At 44.0% G+C, this 11270-nt stretch overlaps 1 protein-coding gene across 1 annotated transcript; it reads right to left on the bottom strand.

Moving 5' to 3' along the window:
* Positions 1-7413: 7413 nt before the first annotated feature.
* Positions 7414-8517, bottom strand: LOC310997956 (nuclear receptor subfamily 0 group B member 1-like; the record flags this gene model as incomplete). Its single annotated transcript, XM_083987815.1, has 2 exons — positions 7414-7655; positions 7977-8517. 2 exons carry the CDS (start codon positions 8515-8517, stop codon positions 7414-7416), a joined length of 783 nt encoding a protein of 260 aa, XP_083843941.1.
* Between the last annotated feature and the right edge of the window lie 2753 nt (positions 8518-11270).

Genomic DNA, 11270 nt, shown 5'->3' on the forward strand with positions numbered 1-11270 from the left:
CACCCGGTATCACCTGAGAACTTTACTCTACCTGGTTTCCTCTGTGGGACCAAACACGGCCGTCCAGGGCTCAACCGTCATCTCTGTCGTTCATTTCCTCTCAGACGACCGTCGTTCTGTTATTCGTTTGCCATCGCCTTTATCAATGGAAACGATTTATCTGCGCAGGTTTTGCTCTCAGATAAACAAAACAGGGCTTTCGCATCTTCTGGGTCGCTCGGCGCTGCTGCGGTGACAGGAAGTCGGAGTACGAAAAACCATAACAACCCAGTTTCATTTTCAAGTCTGAAAACATCTGACAAACCTAACAACAGTTGCTGACTTGATATTATTATTAATGTTTAATTATCAAATATAAAAGGTAACATTTTAGACGTACTTAATTATGTTTTTGACCTACTGACCAATTATCATCAGGGGGTGGATTCTCTTCAAGAACCAATAGCCTTTTAGAGTGAAACCCTTCCAAATAAGATGTAATTAATGCTTAAGAGTGACAAGAATGTATTTAAAATGCAAATTAAATCCTGGAGTATATGTAACTATACAATAGAAATGCTACTTTAAGCAAGTTAGACCAAAGCAAGCTACAGTGAACCATTCTGCTCTCGTAAAACATTTTCTTTTTTCCTCTGAGTGAAGTTTCCATCCGATCGCTACAGTTTCATCCAGTCTCACAGAACAAGAGCTACTCTCATGAATCCACTCAGACGTGTGAAGGCGGCCTGAGCGCCTTCTTCTCCTGCAGCTGTGCCATATCACTAACCTCATACTAAAACACCTAACACATCTCGTAACGTAGATGTTGCATTCAGTGCCATTAAATATGCAAAGGGATCAAGTCGTAAACAATAATGGAACATTTTGTTTTTTTTCCCCCTTTAGCTTCTTTCAATATTCACTTGTTGCTCTTTGATTTTACTCTTACGTAATATTTCAGAGCAGGCCTGGGTTCACCTCTTTGTTCAAGATCTTTCAATCAGCCAATAGATTACACCCAGGCCTGGTTCTACCCTCTTCAATCAGATCTTCCCTTTTAGCTAAACTAAGACGTGGATTACATTCAAGAGCATCATCTCTGAGTGGCGGAGCGTGCTGGCTCTTAGATGTGGCATCGTGTAAATATAATCAAGACAATAACGTGATTAAGATGAAGACAATCGAGCCATATTCATGAAACCAGTGGTCATTATTCACAAGGAATCTCAAAGTTGACGTACTAATCCTGTGCGGAGCCTATAACGCGTAGAATCGACGACATTTTGACAGGAGTTTGGCGCCGGCGCTCCTGCTTTGGGAAGCTGTGTGGATACACACGTTTGCGTTTTTTAAGTGGCGCGACACACATTTTAGTTTCATGATGAATTGAATATTTCTGGCAAAGTGGCTTTGATGATAAGGATGATGACAACGATGAATAACAATGACAATATATAGCACAGAATTATTCCAGGCACTTTCACGACTCTTGAGACGACGTCTCTCCTGTTTCTGATTTATTTTCTAATATGTATCTGCAATGTTCATTAAAGGAGATACTGTTATTATTAATAAAACCACATTTATTGTAATGTGATCTCTCAGTCCTGTGTGTGCTGTGTGAGACAGTTTGTATTTGTTTGTTAAAAACTCCACCTGGCCCACTTTGTTTATGGAGCGGCGGCATAGATTGCTGACGGCGCCCGGATCCCGATTTCCTGGCGAGCAGCCGACGCAGGCCCGACCGCCATAACTCTACCCTCTGCCGTAAAACCTTGAAACAACAATCAATACGCTTCCTTATTCCACTCGGAGACTGAATCAGCTCGGCCTCATTTTAGAATAAGACTAAATCAGAGGAGTCGATGCATCGAGAAACACTTTAAAAACCTCCTTGTCTGGATTGTTGTTTGACCTCAGTGCTCTGTTGGCTGCAATCACACAAACAGCTGGCACGGCTCAGCTCCCAGAGCAGGAAATGGATTTGTTGTTTGGTAGACACGGCGCAGCCCTAGAGTTCAAATTTAGACTGTAAGAGTATTGGTTTTTATGGAGAACAATGTTTAATATATGCAGCAGCGTGAACATTTTAAACTGCCTCGCTGTTTCTGGAATACAACTGAGAAAACACCGGCTGGGTTGTCGGTGTCTGCTTTATGATTAAGGCTTTTTAGTCCACTGAAAACTACAGGCAAGTTTGCTCAGTAAAACTGTCACATTTAATGACTAAGAGAATGGGATCCCTTTTCTTCCAGCGCGCTCCCAGGCAGATAAACAATACGTCCCCTTTTTTTCCTCCTCTGCCTCATAGCATTGTGCCCACAGTGTAGCCATTTACTTATTTTGCTGTGATCAAAGCAAGAGCAATTGAGAGGAAAGAACAACCAAAGGTACATAGGGAGGATTCATGAAATGCTGCCAGACGCTGTTAATTAGCCTCAATATGCTGATGGGAAGTTGGTCATATTTCACTGCAAAAAAAATAAAATAAATAAAAGGTGAGTGTAGTGAAAATGTCTGAAGTTAAGAATACATGTATAGCTACTGTGGCACAAACCACGAGCAGTAATGTGCCTTAAAGTGGTCTCCATGGTGATTACTTTTCACACACTTGAGTCAGTGAAGCCTGTAAATGTCAGCGATGTGTTCTCCAGCTGAGCTACTGCCAGTGAACTCTGTTTGACTGCACAAGTTGTACCTTTAAGTCAAAGTGCTCACTTTGATTTTTCATAGAAATTAATGTTTTCCTCCTTAAAACTTGTTCTCTAACCTCTGATGTTTAGTTGCAGCTCGGTATCCAAGTCCCCTCACCAGGAGTTGGTTCATTTATCATGGAGAGTCATCTATTCAGTTGCTTAGCTCACATGTCAACATCTCCATGACAACTGAACAGACTCAGTTTGCAGCAAAGTGTGTGGTTCAGGTGAAAGGTGTGAGAGAAGCAAGTAGCTAAAAAAAACCCTGCTCAAACCCTAAATGCATCGTCTTCATCCAGCAGCTCTATAAAGAGAATCTGAACTGGCCATCTTGTCTTTCTGCCGTCATGGCTCCAACATGAAGCTGCACTCCAATCATCTGTGAACACGTGAAAGCCGCCAGATGTTTTCATCTGGGCCGCCATGTTGCCATATGGCGTGTGTCTGCAGAAAGCTGGAGCTCCTAAGCTCTGGCACCCCCACCCCCCCACCCCCAAATGACATCGTTTTCACTTCATTACAGTGTCACTGCATAATAAGCTCCCTGAACTGAAGTGCGTGGCGCGTACGGGGAGAGGAAGTGGAGACGTTTGCTGCAGTGAAGTGCACACACACATGCACAGATGTTTTGTTTCTTCTTCCGCCTACACACTCACACACGTGGAGACTTATTGGTGAAGAGCATTACTCACTGTGGCAGGTATACCGTGCCCCCCCATGTCCCACGGGGCCTTGTTACTCTGAGCCCTGTGTGACATGTCTTCCACTCCAAGAACCAGGCCAATCGTCTGTGCATGGAGAGGTGACGGTGGTGGATGTGCATGTGTGTGTGTGTGTGTGTGTGTGTGTGTGTGTGAGCTGAATGCATTTGGAGAGAGCATGCAGGCAGCTGTTAACCCAGTTTTGGAGCAAGTCTAAACTCACCACAGTTCAGCACGGCATAATTGCTCAAGTGTGTGTGTGTGTGTGTGTGTGTATCTGTGTGTGTGTTTGTGGGAGATGCAAGTCATGGATCACTGATCACTTAGGAAGCCCTTCACTTTACTGTTGCTTCCTGCAAGAGCAGCTCCACCTTTAATGACTTATTATTTTTACAGCAGTATCGATGTCTCGTGTTGAGGGTGGATGCTACAGCTGGACACACGCTGTATTTACAGCTTTGAACTGAGCAAATCAAAAACAGCAGTGGGAATCCTATTAATTCACAGGATAATAATCAGCATAAATGAGTTTCAGCTCTGAATCTGTGCAGGGGTCAGTTTCTGTCCTGCAGTTTTAATGAGACGCAGGGAGAGAAGCATCCACCTCAGGAAATCTGAAGTGAAACACTGTCATCTGCTGGACACACTCCTCCCTGCACCTCAGCTCACATGGGCACAGTGTGAGGAGGAGGAGGAGGAGGAGGAAGGGGGAAGACCCAATTTGAGCCATTATGATGAAAGAAGGGTGATGGGTAGGTCATTCAGTCGCTGGGAATAAAAATAAAGAAAAATCTCACACATCTTTGCTAAATTGGCCCAGTTGAAATCTTGTAGCCATCTGAGCCTGTAATTATAATGAATGGAGGAGCATTTTGCTTTAAGGCAGCACAGCAGCCATTAGATAAACTGCTGCTCTAACATACAATGCATTAATGGCTCCCAAGTGGGCAATGATTATTTTCTATTATTTGTATTCTGTGAATAACAGGGTGAACATATAATGGATGTGCAACTTCGTGAATGAAATTATCTAATGAGCTCCAATAAATGTCTAATATTTATATATAGCAGCTCTGGTCACCTCCACTGACATCAGTGCTAATTGACACCCAAGGTTTTCTATCATGTCAATAAGGTAGTGCAACAGTAGCTACATTTGTAAGATAAGATGGTTGATTTATTTCTAAAGGGAAATAAAACAAAGGATGACGTCAGCTCAACGCACCTGCAGGCCGGGGGGGAAACGGACGAAGAAGAAAAACAACCGGAAGCGGAAGTGGAGACAGGTGTGTTTTCCAAAGGATTCTGGGTAATGCGGTGGAGCGGTCGTTTGTTAAGAAAACGTCTTCGGCTTCTTGTGGATTTGTGCGGTCAAACACCAGCAGGTGAGCGGCTACCTGCAGCTCTGTGCTGCTCACATGTTTGTTCACATGTTTGTTCACATGTTTGTTCTGTGTGACGCCGCAACTTTACAACTAAAGTCCCCAAAAGAAACGTGAACAGGAAGCGGGAGTTTGTGATGCTCATTGACATGTGGACAGCATGGAGTGGGCTACTTCCTGTTTACGTGACGTCAGTTAGCCTACCTATTTATTATTTATGCAGGATGTTAGATCGTTAATTAACATATTCCAGTTGTCATAAGAGACATAATAAACACATGTCATCTCCCAAAATAAAGTGCAAAGAGTAGAAATAGGTCAAAGCAATAATATAAATACAGGTAGGCCTAATGCAGCTGACTTGACTACAGATTGTTTATTATTAGGCCTTTTTTTTTTATTATTATTATTTTTATTATAAGGCTGCTGTGTTTGTGTGAACTGATGTAGTTACTTGTGACAGATTGGTCACATCCTGATATAACATCTTATATGTCATTAAATGTTGAGAGATGGCATTTATTTTCTGAGTTGACTGATTAATTATTGAGTCTATAACGTGTTAGAAAGACGCCTTATTCTCAGCCTACACCAAAAACGTATATTGTGTTAAAGAAAAGCAGCAGGTTGTGATATTTGAGAAGCTGAAACAATGGTGTTGGAGTTGTATTCAAATGTTACCTTATTAATGCATTGTCTGATCAAATAATCAGTCTGGACTCATGCTCTGCTATAGCCTCTTTATTGTAGCGCCATGAGCAGTGTTTTATCATAGGTTAGGGTGAGTGTGTGTGGAGTACTGTGCACTCACACAGGATCAGTGACGAGTGTGAAGTTTGGTGTGGAAGCCCACCGGCTGTGTTGTTTGCAGTATGAGATCCTGCACCAAAAGGAGACTGCAGTGATCTGAGACAAGCTTAGCCACTGTTCCACTCTGAGGCTTGAGAGGAGAAAAAGCTGCTAATGCAAATGCTTGGAAGATTGTGGTGCTAATACTCAGGGGCTAAGCTGGAATGTCTATTGCTGCTTTGAAAGGCTGCATCCAGAGGAGAGAAAAGCCCGCGGAGAACACGCTCAGAAGCCGTGCTCAGCATTTACCGGTTGTCATGAGCAGCAGAAATGTGAAGTTGTTAACTTTTTCCACTTTGATACCTGACTTTAACAATGTGGAGCCTTGAGAGGGGGCCAGACATGTAATATTGTTGCATCATGTCAGATAAAAGATTTTGCATAAATATTTCTGTTTTAATTTTTCAAGGTGAAAGTAACAAGAATTGAAATCTAGTTAAAGATGAAACTTTAACACTTTTTAAAAGCAATTAATTCACAAACATGTCGAACACTCATTGTTCACAGCTTCTTTAATATCAGGATGTGCAGCCTTTTAAAAAGTTGGACAGTAACATACAGACGCCTAGATGAGAAATGAAAGAAACAAACTTCCTGCTGTTAATATCTGTGAGGGAAAAAAAGCACAACGTCTTTGAACGCCTCTTCAGATTAAGGCAGAGATGATAAATAAATGTGCAGTGTTAACACGGCTCCTCAGTGCCTCCAGAGGGCTCATCCTTCTCTGTGCTGTGATTCCTCAGCGTCCTCTGACACCACCAGGAGAAAAGCAGGATGCTGATGAGAGCGGGCGTGGAGCGAGTCCTGGCTGAGTGTGTGTTTCTGGAGCTGTCACAGGAGACGGATGGAGCCCAAACCACCGGTGTGTGGCAGTCTAAGTCTCTCTAGCAGCTGTTTAAAGAGACACCCACAGCTTTTCTTTTTATGTAGGTGCAGGATTGATGGTTAAGAGTGTGCATGTGTCTGTGTGGGTGTGCACAAGTTCACAAACAGTGGTTATAACATTGAAGAAAATGTCCTTAATCAAATTAAACCTAGATTCATTCATAAACAGGACACACACAGTCCTTAAACCTGTTGACCTTTATGAAGCTTTATTCATTTATTAAACCTCCTGCTCAGTGCAAGTTTAACATTACAGCTGTGTTGTGGGTTGTACTTGAACCAGCTTGTTTGTCTGTGGTCCTTTTCAGAAAGCGAGGCCTTCACCAGTCGAGCTGAGCATCAGTGGAAGGACCTGCTTCATTCTTCGTCTCCATCATCGCTCTCAGCAGCTGTGAGTCTCCTGCTTAGTTTTCTGAATGTAACTGTTGAAGCACATGTGTGACAGAGTGTAACACGGTCCCGCTGCAAAACCTGCTATTCATGCACATTGATTGATGTTGTGTTTGGTGTCTCTCTGTGGCCTCGGTGTGACATGAGCTACTGGTTTTGGTAAGGCAGCTGGTGTGCAGCTGCTGCTTTCAAGGAAGTCACATCAAGCCTTTTCGAGAACTGTTAGATCTGTCTATTGGACACATGTTAGTGACACTGTTGTTTTCTGCTGCGTAAAAGCTGATTTAAAGAGACGTGTTGTGGTGTTGGCTCTCTGCAGGATGTAGCTGTAGCAGTGTGTTAGTGTGTTTGGATTGTTGGTGAGTTGTGTGGGAGTATTAAGGATTGAAAGTGTCACTCTGTCTTTTATTGTTGGTCCTCAGAGTCCGGTTGTAATGTCCATGAATGTGAGGGTGTGGCAGTGAACTACTCATTTAACAGAAAACTCCTATAAACACATAATTCAGCCTCCTCTTCTTTCTTTTTTTAATTCTACCGTTCATAAAACATCGCCAGCACGTGCTCCTCTATGCTGCTCGCGCCGGTCACGGGTCTGAAGAAGAGTCCCGCCACCGAGTCCGGGTCCGTGGACCGGAGCCTGTTCAGGACCACGCGCAGCCTGCCGAACCTGCCAGCGCTGCCCGCGTGCACCGTCCTCACGTGCTCGTACAGCGCGCGCTCAGCCTCTCTCTGGAGCGTCTGCACATACTCGCGACACTCCAGGTCCGTGACCTCTGCAGGACAGAGACCAGGACAGAGACCAGGGCCGGTTAGATTACACTGATCCAGCTGTTTAGACAGCTCACATCTGTATCAATGGCGCCACATCTGTTGTAGTTATTGATAATTAGTTTTATAAACTGTATGATTTGCAAGGAGAAACTAAAGTTTTGCAGCATGTATAGTCTAAACATGAACTAATGAAAATAAATCAGAATAAATAAAAGTAAATATTGATCCATAACTGCTAATCAACAGATATACAATAATAATATAGAGCAGTGCAGGCTGTGGTGCATTCAGGGATCAGATAGTATTCCTCTTGTGACTCTTACCCGGGCTGAACAGAACGGCTCCCTTCAGGAAGGCGAACTCTTTGACGCTGATCTTCAGTCCTCTGCACTTCACCAGAAACATCTGGATCCCCTCCACGTCACCCACGGGCACCCCGGGGTCCTGCACCTCTGGGTGTGCGCGCTGCTGCTGCTGCTGCTGCTGCTCTGAGCTGTGCGTTAAGATCCTGTGCAGCAGACTGTGCTGCTGCGTCTCCACCGTCTCAAAGTGCACCGCGTCCTGCACCATGCCCAGCAGCAGCAGCGGCGCCCAGCTTTTACGCACGAGCCGCAGCTGGTCCTCCGCCGGTAAACCCCGAAAACACGGCACGTTCTTCACAAAGCGGAAGGTTTTGAGCAGCACCTCGGAGGCCGCTCTGAAAACCACCTGCGGAGCCCGCGTGGCCACCAGCGTCCTGCTGGAGGCGCAGGAGCAGGGCCGGAGCGCGGGGGGGGCTCGGCGCGGAGAGCCGGTGATGAGGAGGCGGTAGAGGATGCTGCTCTGCGCCGCCGCCGCCGCCGCCGCCGCCTCCTCACTAGACATGATGCTGCTGCCTCCGCCGCCTCACCGCGTATGAGTCTGATTCAGGTTATCATCTTTTTTATACAGTAGACATGGGACACCGACCCTCCCCGAATAGCTACACCAACACACACGTCCGGTCAGTAGTTTTATAATAAAAGCATGCAGCAGTGAGAACATCAGTGTCAGACTGGGGAAGAGTTTTGGAGAAAATATGACACTATGGGTCGTTTTTCTTCTTTTTTTTAGAGCATAATTGGGCTTTTGAAGACTTTGTATCTTAAATTTTGGGTTTTTGGATATGCCTGATGAAGGTCACTTGACTGACCGAAACGTTGCTTGAATAAAACTATAACTGAGAGTGAGACAGTGTGCGGGAGCTTCTCCTGATCTTTGTATTTTGGGTTATGCCCTCTTACGCACCTGTATCTTCAGGTGTGCTGAGACCTTGCACTTACCTTGGGTATTTAAAGGTGTAAATAAAAGACTAGTTATTCTGTAATACTGGTGTACAGTATTTGCTAGATCTTTGTATTTTTTCAGCTTAATATGTAAAGTCCTTACTCTGATTCTGTTAAGAAATAACCTTCCTTATTTATGCTCTTAACTTAATGTACAATATATTGAAGTATTGGTTGGATATAATAGGGTGCTTGTTTGTAATGAGAGACAAAGCCCTTGCAGAGTCTTGCAGATTGGACTCGTGTTGGTGTGAGATGTGATGTCAGCAGTCATGACTTCTGTCACTCTGATGTTCAGCCAATCAGCTGATTTAACCCCCACAAACCCGAGGGACATCTAGAAGACAAACCTGAACCACATGTAACTTTGAAAAGAGTTTTGAAGTGGTTGGTGGTTCATCGCCTGCAGCAGACGACAGTGATGCTGCTCTCACTGTCGGCTAAATTGTAAAAGAGGAACGTTTGAGACGTTTGCTCTTGAAGACGTTTTGTCTGAGTGTCACACAGCTTTAGTCAGACGGCTGACTTCTTGTCTCATTGTGAAGGGCAGTTTTTTTTTAATCCTTTATCCACTGAGGTTTGTAGCCGTTGGATTTTGATTCCATTTCCTCACCTGCAGCTCGGTCCGGTTCAGGGCGGCCGAGCGGCGGAGGCAGAGATGAAAAGCTGAGCTCGGAGCAGAGATATCTGACAAGGCCAGGTGTTTCTGTCCTTATACAAGAACCTGTTTCTATAGTAACGAAGTACAGCAGAAAATATACATCTGGCCTCAAACACAGACGCAACAAGAAGATTATACAAAGGTCATGTAAATGGAATGAATATCACTCAGACCTGTGAAGGACGGAGACGCTTTTTATAAAGGTTTTCACCATTATGATCCTTTAGTTTCTCTGTCAGGGCTGTCTGTGAAGGCTTTTGCTCATCATTAATAAGCTCCAGTCCTTGAGTCAACACATAGAAACTGGATCTGCTTTTGTTTAAGGTGTGTCTATAGCCAGATCACCAGAAGACTGTTAGTGTTAAAAAGCCAGAGCTCAGTCTTTCTGCTCTGCAGTGGCAGATTGTTTCTTAAATTCAAAGCTTAATGTGAAGGAAATGAAAAGACTGTAGAAAAGCTGTTGTTCAAAAAGTTCTATTCATCTCTGAACTCTGATGAACCTGGCAGCAGCAGCAGTGTGCATGTAATTAACCTGAAAATCACAAGCTGTGACAAGCTCCTATTAAGCTGCTACAGTGTTTACACAGGTATCGTCTTTCAGGTAACGTCCAAGCAAAAAAGAAAAGAAAAAAGAAAATCCAATATCCAGTGAATCACAGGGAGACAAGCGGCCGCTGACCTCTCCTTCCTCTCCTGATTCCTCAGTTCAAAACAAGCAATTTATGTCAGCGACTTATCCGCTCTTCAGAACCAGAGCACACGCTCAGAGATGTTTTAGAAAACACACGGCAGAGAGAGCAGCGCTGCAGCGTGACCAGAGGCTCCGAGATGAGTCGACAAACTCCTCGGTCCATTTAGCACCGAGTTCTTCCATCAGGCCCGTCTGTCAGCTGTCAGTGTCTGACAGGACTGATGGGTCTGACACCAGGACAGCAGGTGCATGGGCAAATGACAGAGGTAGAAATGAATAAATACTTTATTATGTGAATAAATGCAAAAAAAAAAATAATGTTGGTAATAAAAACTGCTCTGCATTTCTACATTGATTTATCTATTTATACCTCTGTCATGTTTTGTCCTTAATAGACCGGCAGCACCTTGACAACCTTGTATTTCCAAACTGTCAGGTTTTTTATAAGCCAGAAAAACTGGATGTTTTTTTTTAAATGATAGTGAGTTTTAACAGCTGTTTTCTAATCCAAGGGTCAGAAGGTTTCTGGTTAGATGTATTGACCTTCACTCTGAGTACAAGTTTAGTAGGATAAACGTCCACATTCATGTTGTAGGAAATTCCACCTGGTCAGTTTCAGAGAGCAGCAGCAGGTGGAAGATTGTGCTCAAGCAGAATGACTTGTTGATCTACAGTTGTTAGTTCAGCTGTTTGAACATTGTGTGTTACACAGTGCTGTTGTTTAGCTGTAATGTTTTGTACAGTGTTCTTTTTGGCCATATTTCACTCTGACAGCCCCTCGTAGGAAGAGATGATCTGGTTGGATTGTTAATGATATAATGAAGTGATGAGATTTTATATCCAGAAGGTCAAAGGTCAAAAGGCTGCTTGGCAGAGGACAGCCTGGTGTTTGTGGTGGCACAAGTTACAGCAGGATCAACTGTAAAGGCTGAACAAATGAAATGAAATGGCTCGAAAACAT

Source organism: Trachurus trachurus (assembly GCF_905171665.1).
Source record: "Trachurus trachurus genome assembly, chromosome: 2".
NCBI classification, from domain to species: domain Eukaryota; kingdom Metazoa; phylum Chordata; class Actinopteri; order Carangiformes; family Carangidae; genus Trachurus; species Trachurus trachurus.